The 13,163-nt window shown below is 64.7% G+C and overlaps 1 protein-coding gene across 1 annotated transcript in view; it reads left to right on the forward strand.

Moving 5' to 3' along the window:
• The window catches only part of LOC311205737 (maestro heat-like repeat-containing protein family member 1), a gene marked incomplete at its 5' end in the record, with an annotated part of 78,676 nt that overhangs the window by 5,514 nt on the left and 59,999 nt on the right, over positions 1-13,163 (forward strand). The window contains 5 exons of the mRNA XM_084280233.1: positions 1,510-1,844; positions 4,725-4,870; positions 6,050-6,181; positions 7,808-7,970; positions 9,640-9,738. Of these exons, the coding sequence (XP_084136359.1) occupies positions 1,510-1,844; positions 4,725-4,870; positions 6,050-6,181; positions 7,808-7,970; positions 9,640-9,738 (875 nt within the window). The remainder of the gene's footprint in view (positions 1-1,509; positions 1,845-4,724; positions 4,871-6,049; positions 6,182-7,807; positions 7,971-9,639; positions 9,739-13,163) is intronic.

Here is a 13,163-nt window from a genome sequence, read left to right on the forward strand (position 1 = left end):
AGACCCTCTGGAGCTCATTCCAGGCTCCAGGGCTGTGATAGACCCTCTGGAGCCCAGCCCAGGGCTTGGATAGACCCTCTGGAGCTCAGCCCAGGGCTCCAGGGCCCAGACAGACCCTCTGGAGCTCAGCCCAGGGCTCAGACAGCCCCTCTGGGGCTCAGCCCAGGCTCCAGGGCTGTGATAGACCCTCTGGAGCTCAGCCCAGGGCTCCAGGGCTCAGACAGACCCTCTGGAGCTCAGCCCAGGCTCCAGGGCTGTGACAGACCCTCTGGAGCTCAGCCCAGGGCTCCAGGGCTCAGACAGACCCTCTGGAGCTCAGCCCAGGGCTCCAGGGCTCAGACAGACCCTCTGGAGCTCAGCCCAGGGCTCCAGGGCTCAGACAGACCCTCTGGAGCTCAGCCCAGGGCTCCAGGGCTCCCATAGACCCTCTGGAGCTCAGCCCAGGGCTCCAGGGCTCAGATAGACCCTCTGGAGCTCAGCCCAGGCTCCAGGGCTCAGAGAGCCCCTCTGGAGCTCAGCCCAGGGCTCCAGGGCTGTGATAGACCCTCTGGAGCTCAGCCCAGGCTCCAGGGCTCAGAGAGCCCTCTGGAGCTCAGCCCAGGGCTCCAGGACTCTGATAGACCCTCTGGAGCTCAGCCCAGGCTCCAGGGCTCAGACAGCCCCTCTGGAGCTCAGCCCAGGGCTCCAGGGCTGTGATAGACCCTCTGGAGCTCAGCCCAGGCTCCAGGGCTTTGATAGACCCTCTGGAGCTCAGCCCAGGGCTCCAGGGCTTTGATAGACCCTCTGGAGCTCAGCCCAGGCTCCAGGGCTTTGATAGACCCTCTGGAGCTCAGCCCAGGGCTCAGACAGACCCTCTGGAGCTCAGCCCAGGGCTCCAGGACTGTGATAGACCCTCTGGAGCTCAGCCCAGGCTCCAGGGCTCAGACAGACCCTCTGGAGCTCAGCCCAGGCTCCAGGGCTCAGATAGACCCTCTGGAGCTCAGCCCAGGCTCCAGGGCTGTGATAGACCCTCTGGAGCTCAGCCCAGGGCTTGGATAGACCCTCTGGAGCTCAGCCCAGGGCTCCAGGGCTCAGATAGACCCTCTGGAGCTCATTCCAGGCTCCAGGACTCTGATAGACCCTCTGGAGCTCAGCCCAGGGCTCCAGGGCTGTGATAGACCCTCTGGAGCCCAGCCCAGGGCTTGGATAGACCCTCTGGAGCTCAGCCCAGGGCTCCAGGGCCCAGACAGCCCCTCTGGAGCTCAGCCCAGGGCTCAGACAGCCCCTCTGGAGCTCAGCCCAGGGCTCCAGGGCTGTGATAGACCCTCTGGAGCTCAGCCCAGGGCTCCCATAGACCCTCTGGAGCCCAGCCCAGGGCTCCAGGGCTCAGACAGCCCCTCTGGAGCCCAGCCCAGGGCTCAGCCCAGCGCTCAGCGTCGCGGCCGCTCCGGCGCTGCCGTTCCCGGTCCCGGTGGCCGTCGGCGTCGCCGGGAGCAGCACGTGCTCCATCCCCTCTTCCCCCCTCCGCAGGTGCCACCCCCCCCCCATCCCGGAGCCGATGGAAGCGAAGCCGGAGCCGCTGCCCGTGTCCCCGCCCGGAGCCGGCGTCTCCCCTGCGCCCCCGGCCTCTCCGTCCCCCCAGCGGCACCCGCCCACCCCGCTTCCTCCTTTGGGGCGCAGCCCCCCGGGAAAAATAGGTTCCCAGGGCCCCCCCGGCGTGGAGCTGGCCGGAGCCACCCGGAGCTGCCCGGAGCCGGCCGGAGCCGCCCGCAGCCGCCCGGAGCCGGCCGGAGCCGGCCGGAGCCGCCCGGAGCCGCCGGCGGGGCGGCTGGAGACGCGCAGCATGGCCGAGTCCCGGCTCAGGCGTGAGTCCTGCGCCTGGGGAGGGGGCTGCTGGGGATGAGGGGGGGGGTCTCCATCCCTCCCAGGCACAGCGTCCCCTCTCCGTGCTCCTGCAGCCCTGGGGTGCTGGGGGGAGGGTGGCTCGGGGTGTTCCCCACAACCTGGTGGGGTGTCAGGGTGGGAGGGGGGATCGTGGCTCTGTGTCCCCCCCAGTGAGGTGTGGGGGTCAGAGGGGAGGGGGGACCCTGGCTCTGTGTCCCCCTCCCCCACCCTGGTGGGGTGTCAGGGTCAGGTTGGGAGGGGGGAGCCCAGCTCTGTGTCCCCCCCACCCCAGTGAGGTGTCGGGGTCAGGGTGGGGGAGGGGTCCCAGCTCTGTGCCCCCCCCAGTGAGGTGTCAGGGTCGGGGGGGGGGGGCCCCAGCTCTGTGTCCCCCCCACCCCAGTGGGGTGTCGGGGTCAGGGTGGGGGAGGGGTCCCAGCTCTGTGCCCCCCCCAGCTCCCTGCCCTAGAAATGAATCTCGGGCATCGTCTCAGCTGGAAATTGCCGGAGCGTTCGGAGCCGCCGCGTGTCTCCGGGTCCCCTCAGGGAACCCCGGGCAGCTGGGGAGGGAATCTTCATCCTCCTCCTCCTCCTCCATCCTTCCTCCTCCTCCTCCATCCATCCTCCTCCTCCTTCATCCATCCTTCCTCCTCCATCCTTCCTCCCCCTCCTCCATCCTTCCTCCCCCTCCTCCATCATCTTCCTCTCCTCCATCCATCCTCCTCCTCCTCCATCCATCTTCCTCCTCCATCCATCTTCCTCCTCCATCCATCATCATCCTCCTCCATCATCATCCTCCTCCTTCTCCATCCTTCCTCCTCCATCCTTCCTCCTCCATCCATCCATCCATCCATCCATCCATCCATCCATCCTCCTCCTCCATCCATCCATCCTTCTCCTCCTTCATCTTCCTCCTCCATCCACCTCCTGGGATACTGGGAGCTCTGGGATGGGCACCTCCTCAGATGCCCAGGAGCTCTGGGACCGGGACCTCCTTGGATACTGGGAGCTCTGGGTTTGGCACCTCCTCAGATACTGGGAACTCTGGATTGACACCTCCTTGGATACTGGGAGCTCTGGGATTGACACCTCCTCGGATGCTGGGAACTCTGGGATTGGCATCTCCTTGGATGCTCAGGAGCTCTGGGATCGGCACCTCCTCGGATGTTGGGAGCTCTGGGATCAGCACCTTTCAATATACCCAGGAGGTCTGAGATCGGCATCTCCTTGGACACCGGGAGCTCTGGGATCGGCACCTTCTCAGATGCTGGGAGCTGTGGGATTGGCACCTCCTTTGATGCTGGGAGCTCTGGGATGGGCATCTCCTTGGATTCTGGGACCTCTGGGATCTGCACCTCCTTTGGTACTGGGACCTCTGGGATCCTCACCTCCTGGAATACCGGGAGCTCTGGGATTGGCACCTCCTGGGATACGGGGAGCTCTGGAATTAGCAAGTTCTCAGATGGCCACGAGCTCTGGGATCCTCACCTCCTGGAATACTGGGAGCTCTGAGATCTGCATCTGCTGGAATACTGGGAGCTCTGGGATCAGCATCTCCTGGAATACTGGAAGCCCTGGGATCAGCACCTTCTGGGGTACTGGGAGCTCTGGGATAGGCATCTCCTTGGATACTGGGAGCTCTGGGATCGGGACCTCCTTGGATACTGGGAGCTCTGGGATTGGCATCTCCTTGGATGCTCAGAAGCTCTGGAATTGGCACCTCCTTTGATGCTGGGAGCTCTGGGATCATCATCTCCTCGGATACTGGGAGCTCAGGGATCGGCACCTCCTCAGATACTGGGAGCTCTGGGATCAGCATCTCCTGGATACTGGGAGCTCTGGGATCAGTACCTCCTAGGATACTGGGAGCTTTGGGATTGGTACCTACTCGGATGCTGGGAGCTCTGGGATTGGCATCTCCTCAGATACTGGGAGCTCTGGGCTCAGCATCTCCTGGGATACTGGGAGCTATGGGGATCAGCATCTCCTGAGATACTGGGAGCTGTGGGATGGGCACCTCCTTGGATACTGGGAGCTCTGGGATCGGCACCTCCTGGGATACTGGGAGCTCTGGGATCAGCATCTCCTGGGATACTGAGAGCTGTGGGGTGGGCACCTCCTGGGATACTGGGAGCTCTGGGATCGGCACCTCCTCGGATACTGGGAGCTCTGGGATGTGCATCTCTCTGGATGCTGTGAGCTCTGGGATTGGCAGCTCCTTGGATATTGGGAGCTCTGGGATCAGTGTCTCCTGGGATACTGGGAGCTGTGGGGATCAGCATCTCCTGGGATACTGGGAGCTGTGGGGTGGGCACCTCCTGGCATACTGGGAGCTCTGGGATCAGCGTCTCCTGGGATACTGGGAGCTGTGGGGATCATCATCTCCTTGGATACTGGGAGCTGTGGGGTGGGCACCTCCTGGCATACTGGGAGCTCTGGGATCAGTGTCTCCTGGGATACTGGGAGCTCTGGGATGGGCACCTCCTTGGATACTGGGAGCTGTTGGATGGGCACCTCCTGGGATACTGGGAGCTCTGGATCAGCGTCTCCTGGGATACTGAGAGCTGTGCGATGGGTATCTCCTTGGATACTGGGAGCTCTGGGATCGGCACCTCCTGGGATACTGGGAGCTCTGGGATCAGCACCTCCTGGGATACTGGGAGCTGTGGGGATCAGCATCTCTTGGGATACTGGGAGCTGTGGGATGGGCACCTACTGGGATACTGGGAGCTGTGGGATCATCATCTCTTGGGATACTGGGAGCTGTGGGGTGGGCACCTCCTGGGGGTTCTCCTCGCCCTCGCGATGGGCTCGGGGAGCAGCGGGGTCCCCTCAGCCCCTCCCTGGGTCTCTCCTGCTCTCAGGGCTGGCGACGACGCTGATGGACGCCACGACGGACAAGGACCCGCTGGTGCAGGAGCAGATCCACAAGGCCCTGTGCTCCCTGGGGCAGGCCGAGCCCCAGGAGATCCTCCACTCCTGCGACGAGTACCTGCGGCAGCACGACAAGGTGCCCCCGGCTCCGGGGGGGACGGGGCGGGAAGGGGGTGGGGAGGGGAATGGGGGTGGGGAGGGGAATTGGGGATGGGGAGGGGATGGGGAGGGGAAGAGGGGTGGGGGAGGGGAAATGGGGGTGGGGAGGGGATGGGGAGGGGAAGGGGGGTGGGGAGGGGAAACGGGGGTGGGAAGGGATGGGAGGGGAACGGGGTGGGAAGGGGAACGGGGCGGGAAGGGGATGGGGAGGGGAACGGGAGTGGGGAGGGGAATGGGGATGGGGAGGGGAATGGGGATGGGGAGGGGAACGGGGGTGGGGAGGGGAACGGGGTGGGGAGGGGGACGGGGATGGGAAGGGGAATGGGAATGGGGAGGGGAATGGGGATGGGGAGGGGATGGGGAGGGGAATGGGGATGGGGAGGGGATGGGGAGGGGAACGGGGGTAGGGAGGGGAACGGGATGGGGAGGGGAACAGAGGTGGGAAGGGGAATGGGGATGGGAAGAGGGGAATGGGAAGGGGAAACGGGGATGGGAAGGAGAACGGGGGTGGGAAGGGTAACGGGGTGGGAAGGGAAACGGGTGGGAAGGAGAACGGGGTGGGAAGGGAATGGGAAGGGGAATGGGGGTGGGAAGGGGAATGAGGATGAGGAGGGGAACGGGGTGGGAAGGGGAATGGGGAAGGGAAGAGGGGAATGGGAAGGGGAAACGGGGATGGGAAGGGGAATGGGGGTGGGAAGGGGAACGGGGTGGGAAGGGGAACAGGGATGGGGAGGGGAACGGGGTGGGAAGGAGAATGGGAAGGGGAAACAGGGGTGGGAAGGGGAACAGGGGTGGGAAGGGGAAACGGGTGGGGAGGGGAACAGGGGTGGGAAGGGGAACGGGTGGGAAGGGGAACGGGGTGGGAAGGGGAACAGGGGTGGGGAGGGAAATGGGGATGGGGAGGGGAACAGGGTGGGAAGGGGAATGGGAAGGGGAACGGGGTGGGAAGGGAAATGGGGATGGGAAGGGGAGCAGGGATGGGAAGTGCATCCCAGGAAGGGGAAACGGGGATGGGAAGGGGAACGGGGATGGGAAGGGGAACGGGGATGGGAAGGGCGATGGGGATGGGAAGGGCGATGGGGATGGGAAGCACACCCCGGCAGCGCCAGGACCCCTCAGCCCGGCTCACCGCCGCCGCCGTCCCACCCCCTCTCAGCTGGCCTACCCTCACCGCGTCATCATCCTGAAGGCCATGGAGACCGTGGTGAAGACCAACATGGCGCTCCTGGACAAGAGCACGGCCAAGGTCGTTATCTTCCTGGCCTCTAACGAGATGACCAAGTCCAAGGTACGGCCGGGAAGCTCCGGCTCCTGCCGGCGCCGGGCTCAGCCAGGCTCTTTCGGCTCCGTGGGGCAGTGCCGGGCACCAGGACCCTCCCTGGGGAGGGATGGGCTAATTCCGGGCCGTCCCCTGGACTCAGGGGGGGATGTGGGGGGTAGAGGATGGTTCATCGGGGGAGGTTCTTCCGGCGCGGCACCGCGTACGCGGCGGCATCAAACCTGGGTGCTGGAGAGGACCTGGGTGGGTGGGTGGGTGTCGGAGCGGGATGGAGCAGCGGGATGGCACCCAGGTCCTGCTCCCCGTGGTGTTGGGAGCTGGGCTGCACCCACAGTCCTTTTGGGAAGGGGAAACAGGCTCCTGGGGATGTCGTGGTGTCTGTTGCGGTGCCGCCGCGGTGCCCATCCTGCCGCCGCGGTGCCCAAACTGCCCCAGTGCCCATCCCACTGCGTGGTGCCCAGTCCACCGCGGTGCCCGTCCCTCCTGCCCCAGTGCCCATCCTGCCACCATGGTGCCCATCCTGCCGTGGTGGCTGTCCCACCCCGGTTCCCAATCTGCTGCCCCGGTGCCCATCCTACCGCGGTGCCCATCCCACCCCAGTGCCCATCCCGCCGCGGTGCCTGTCCCACCCACATGCCCGTCCTGCCATGGTACCCATCCTGCCACGGTGCCCGATCCACCCTGGTGCCTGTCCTGCCACCGCGGTGCCCGTCCCGCCATGGTGCCCATCCCACCACGGTGCCTGTCCCACCTCAGTGCCCATTCCACCACCCTGGTGCCTGTTCCACCGCAGTGCCCATCCCACCACGGTGCCTGTCCCATCCCAGTACCTATCCTAACACCCTGGTGCCCGTCCCACTGTGGTGCCCATCCCGCCGCAATGCCCATCCCATCTCAGTGCCCATCCCACCACCGCGGTGCCCATCCCACCGCAGTGCCTGTCCCACCTCAGTCCCCATCCCACCACTGCGGTGCCCGTCCCACCACGGTGCCTGTCCCACCATGGTGCCCATCCCACCACCGTGGTGCCCGTCCCACCGTGGTGTCTGTCCCACCGCGGTGCCTGTCCCATTCCAGTACCTATCCTAACACCCTGGTGCCCGTCCCGCCACAGTGCCCATCCCACCACCGCAGTGCCCATCCCACCACCGTGGTGCCCATCCCACCGCAGTGCCCATCCCACCACGGTGCCTGTCCCACCCCAGTGCCCATCCCACCACCGCGGTGCCCTTCCCACCGTGGTGCCCGTCCCACCACGGTGCCTGTCCCATCTCAGTGCCCATCCCACCACCCAGTGTCCATCCCACCGTGGTGCCTGTCCCATCCCAGTGCCTATCCCACCACTGCGGTGCCCGTCCCACTGTGGTGCCCGTCCCGCCACAGTGCCCGTCCCATCTCAGTGCCCATCCCACCACCGTGGCGCCCATCCCACCGCGGTGCCCGTCCCACCACCGTGGTGCCCATCCCACCGCGGTGCCTGTCCCATTCCAGTACCTATCCCACCACAGTGCCTGTCCCACCCCAGTGCCCATCCCACCACCGCGGTGCCCGTCCCACCCCAGTGCCCATCCCACCACCGCAGTGCCCATCCCACCGCGGTGCCCGTCCCACCGCGGTGCCCTCTGCCCGTGGCAGGAGGTGATCCGGGACTGGCAGCAAGCGGCCAGCGATGTGCTGGTGGCGGTGGGCCGGCGCTTCGTGAACAAGGTGATGGAGGAGGTGCTCACCAAGTTCCAGCCGGGGGTCCTGCCCCACTACTTCGTGGTGCAGACGTTCGCCAACCTCTCCGTGGCCAACGGTGAGCCGGCGGCGCGCGCGGGGCGGGACACGCCTGGGGGTGACGTGCTTGGGGCTGGCTTCTTCCCCAGAGCCTTCTTCATCTTCACCTTCCCACCCCTTCTTCATCTTCACCTTCCCACCCCTTCTTCATCTTCACCTTCCCACCCCTTCTTCATCTTCACCTTCTCCCCCTCCAGCTTCTTCTTCATCTTCCCTCCCAGACCCATCTTCATCTTCTCCTTCCCCCAGCTCCATCTTCATCTTCATCTCCTCCCCCCAGGCCCCTTCTTCATCTTCCCCTCCCAGCTTCTTCTTCATCTTCATCTCTTCCCCCCAGCTTCATCTTCATCTTCAATCTTCACCTTCATCTTCCTTCATCTTCATCTTCATCCTCATCTTCATCTTCATCTTCATCTTCATCTTCATCTTCATCTTCATCTTCATCTTCATCTCCTCCCTTCATCTCCTCCCTTCATCTTCATCTTCATCTTCATCTTCATCTTCATCTTCATCTTCATCTTCATCTTCATCTTCATCTTCATCTTCAATCTTCATCTCCTCCCCCCAGCTCCATCTTCATCTTCATCATCCCCCCCAGGCGCCTTCTTCATCTTCATCATCATCATCCCCGTCCAGCTTCTTCTTCATCTTTATCTTCCCCTCCCAGACTCATCTTCATCATCATCTTCCCCCTGCCCTGGGCCCGCCTTCTTGATCCTCCCCCCATCCTCATCTTCATCCTCATCTTCACCTCCCCCTCCTGGTCCCTTCTTCATCCTCATCTTTCCCCGCCCCACCCCAGCTCCTTCTTCATCCTCTCCCAGCCCTGGACCCTTCTTCTTGATCATCCCCTCCATCCCCATCCCCTCCATCCCCATCCCCTCCATCCCCATCCCCTCCATCCCCATCCCCTCCATCCCCATCCCCTCCATCTCCATCCCCTCCATCCCCATCCCCTCCATCCCCATTCCCACCATCTCCATCCCCACCATCCCCATCCCCTCCATCCCCATCCCCACCATCCCCATCCCCTCCATCTCCATCCCCTCCATCCCCATCCCCACCATCTCCATCCCCACCATCTCCATCCCCTCCATCCCCATCCCCTCCATCCCCATCCCCTCCATCCCCATCCCCTCCATCCCCATCCCCTCCATCTCCATCCCCTCCATCCCCATCCCCATCCCCACCATCCCCATCCCCTCCATCCCCATCCCCACCATCCCCATCCCCTGGCCCCTTCTTCCTCCTCATCTTTCCCCCCCTGGGTCCTTCTTCTTGATCCTCCCCCATCCCTGGGTCCTTCCTCTTGATTTGCCCCATCTTCATCTTCATCTTCATCTTCATCTTCATCTTCATCTTCATCTTCATCTTCATCTTCATCTTCATCTCCATCTCCTGGGAGTGCACCGGGCTTGGGAATGCGGCGCTTGGGCCTCCCGGCTTGGCTGCCGCAGGACTCGGAGCTGCTGGCACCCCGAGCATCCCCCCCCCAGAAAGTGGGGGCTCCAAAGGCTCTGGGGGTGAAGCCTGGCTGTGGAGAGACCCCCACCCTGGGCTCAGCAGGGCGAGCTGCCACCTTAGAGCTCCCTCGGCTCCCACCCGGCGCCGGCGGTGGCAGCTCCGGCGTGGCCAAACCGGGCTCCTTGGGGATGCGGCGCCTGAGCCGTTCCCATCGTCCTTCCCAGTGTTTGGAATGGTGCCTTTCCTCAACTCCATCCTGGGGACCATGCTGCCCATGCTGGGCATGGCCAAGCAGGATCACATGAAGTCTGTCTTCTGCTATGGTGAGGCTCTCGCGGCACCTCGGCGGTGGTGGGATGGGGGTGGGAGGTGTTTTGGCTTCCCTGGGGAAGGAGGGAGTGGGGGCTGGAGAGCTGGTTGGGATGGACCATTCCTGGGAGGCTCTGGGAGCAGGGACGGGCTCAGGGAGGGTTGGGAAGCTGTCAGGGATCGGGATCCACCAGAAATCCTTCTCCATCTCCTCACTGATCCCAGTCGCTCCCATTTCCTATCCCAGTAAGCACCGGTGCCCTTCCCTGTCTCCTCTGCCCCGGAGCTGCTGGTGCTCCAGTCGGGATGCCCACCTCCCAGTGAGATGCCCGGCTCCTGGTGGGATGTGTGGGGCTGGATGGGTGCCGCATCCCTTTGGTGACACCATGAACCTCCCAGGCACTGGCACTGATGGAAATTGTGGGCAAGCTGAGATGCAGCACCGGGGATGTGCCAGGGGAGTTGGGATGCAGTGCCAGAGCCATGCCAGGGGAACCAGGATGCAGTGCCAGGGCCATGCTAGGGGAGCTGGGATACAGTGCCAGAGCCATGCCAGGGGAACCAGGATGCAGTGCCAGGGCCATGCTAGGGGAGCTGGGATACAGTGCCAGAGCCATGCCAGGGGAACCAGGATGCAGTGCCAGGGTCATGCCAGGGGAGCTGGGATGCAGTGCAGGGGGAGCCGGGATGCAGTGTCAGGGCCGTGCCAGGGGAACCAGGATGCAGTGCCAGGGGAGCTGGGATGCAGTGCCAAGGCCATGGCAGGGGAACCAGGATGCAGTGCCAGGGGTGTGCCAGGGGAGCTGGGATACAGTGCCAGGGGAACCAGGATGCAGTGCCAGGGGTGTGCCAGGGGAGCTGGGATGCAGTGCTGGGGTCCTGCTGGGGGAGCTGGGATGCAGTGCCAGGGGAGCCGGGATGCAGTGCCAGGGCCATGCCAGGGGAACCAAGATGCAGTGCCAGGGGTGTGCCAGGGGAGCTGGGATGCAGCACTGGGGCTGTGCTAGGGGAACCGGGATGCAGTGCCAGGGGAGCCTGGATGCAGTGCCAGGGCTGTGCCAGGGTAATCAGGATGCAGTGCCAGGGGAGCTGGGATGCAGCACCAGGGCCATGGCAGGGGAGCTGGGATACAGTGCCAGGGCTGTGCCAGGGGAACCGGGATGCAGTGCCAAGTGCATCATCCCAGCTGCCTCCCTAAATCTCACCAGCTGGTTTCAGGATGCACCCAGAGGGGTGGCACAGGGACCCCCGTCCCTCCGCACCCTCCTCCAGCCGCGGGGTTTGGTGGAGAGGCACCGGCACACCACCTGTTCCGCGATCCCTTCGGGCTCCACCCGGAGCTGCCCCAGCCCATCATTCCCGATCCTCAGGGCTCCTTCTCTTCCCAAAGCCGGGAGGGAGCCGGAGGCGCGTTGGGGGAGCGCCGAGGTCAAGGCTCTGGGTGCTGGGGGAGTGCCGGCTTCGCGGCTCCGGCAGATACGGCGCGAGCCGCTGGCGCCGCCGCTCTTATCTGGTGCTGATACCTACGGCCTGGGAATGCCGCTGCGGCTCCGGGACATGGAGCAGGAAACCTCCAGGGTCTCTTTCTGCTGGGAACACCCAGATCCCATCCCTCATTCCCGGGATCTGCTGTGGTTGCTTCGCCCCTGAGCGCTCCCACGGGGCTCGGCTGAGCTCGGCGCCGCGGTGCTCGAGCTGATTCCACGGGCAGCCGGAGCTGAGGTCGGGCTCTGTCAGTGTGGAGCATCCTCCCTTCAGCCAGACACAGCCCGACCCCGGCGCTGGTCCAGCCGTGGGGGGTGTTGCTCTTGCTGAGTGTATCACAGAACCACAGACCCCCAGAGTCACCAGGCTGGAGAAGCCCTTTGGGATCACCCAGTCCAACCGTCCCCGTCCTGTGCTGACCCCATCCCTGAGCACCTCATCTCCCCTCTGTGAAACACCCCAGGGGGGGACTCAGCCCCTCCCTGGGCAGCCTGTGCCACAGCCCCACAACTCTGCCAGGGAAGAACTTTGCCCTCCCAGCTGAGCTGACCCTGCCCTGGGGCAGCTTGAGCCCATTGCCCCTTGGCCCAGCTCCTGTCCCCTGGCTGCAGAGACCATCGCCCACCTCTCTGCACCCTCCTGGCAGGGCAGGGGAGGTGGGGAGAAGGTCTCCCCTCAGCCTCCTCTTCTCCAGGCTCAACACCCCCAGCTCCCTCAGCTGCTCCTCAGAGGATTTGCCCTCCAGCCCCTTCCCCAGCCTGGTTGCCCTTCTCTGCGCTCGCTCCAGGACCCACATGTCCTTCTGGTGCTGAGGAGCCCAGAACTGGACCCAGCACTCCAGCTGCAGCCTCCCCAGTGCCCAGTCCAGGGGCACAATCCCCTCCCCAGCCCCACTGGCCCTGCTGGGTCTGACACAAGCCAGGATGCTGTTGGTCTTCCTGGCCACACTGCTGGCTCAGACCACGTACTGGACCGGGTACCACATATCCTGAAGCACCCCGAGGCCCCAGAGTGCTGCTGGTGCATCCTTAAGGAGCTGGGAGAGGGTTCAGCTGCCTGGGAAGCTCGGAAACCGTCGCCTTCCCAGCTCTCTGGGGTTTCTGGGTACTTTTGGGGTTCTCCCAGCTTTTTCAGGAGTGGAAAGGCGGTGAGGTAACTCGGGGGTCAGCCCCAATGGGGGTGTTGGGGTGGGTTTTGCCGTGCCGGGGTACCCCAGTGCAGAGGGGGAGGGATAAGGGGGTACCAGCCCCCTGGATGCTGGTGTGGAGCTGGATCTGGGCTGAGCACTGGGATGGGGAGGTGAGTTTGGGGACGTGATCCTGGTTTCACTGCTCTGGATGGCTCAGCCAAGTCCTGCCCTCAGCATCCCCGCGGCAGGGATGGGGCTGAGCATCCCCACAGCACCCAGACGCCTTCCCCTTGTCCCAGGGGTCCCGCTCCAGGCTCTTGGGGTTGGGTTTTCCTTCAGGAAACAACCAAAACCACATAATAAGAGAAGGGAAGCCGGACGCGGTGCCGCCGGCCATCCTTGGTCCGGCTGGCTCCGGCGCCGCTCATCCCCGCGGCACAGGGATGTCCCCTGCCAGCCCATCCCGTGTCTGAGCCCTGGGGAGCGGGGTCACGGGGTGGGGGGTGTCTCCACCCCCCCCTGTTGGGTAGGTGAGGGTGGGGAAGGACGCGTGTGACCGGAACCACGCGGCTTTTGGCGTGAGGTCGCGGCGTGACTCAGCATCCTACCGCGTGTGCCGTGGGCGTGGAGGGAGGGGTGGCTGTGCACCCCAAGCCGGGGCGGCCTCAGGGGTGGGCAGGCTCCCTGGCTCTTCCCCAGGACCCCCCTGGCTCTTCCATGGGGTACTGTGGGGATTTGGGGACGTGGCTTGGGAGGTCCCACTCCCTGAGCCGAGCGGGAGCGGCGGTGCCCGGGGAGGGGTGGCTCAGCCGCGTGGGTGTCCCG

Source organism: Gallinula chloropus, assembly GCF_964237585.1.
Source record: "Gallinula chloropus genome assembly, chromosome: 2".
Taxonomy (NCBI): Eukaryota; Metazoa; Chordata; class Aves; order Gruiformes; family Rallidae; genus Gallinula; species Gallinula chloropus.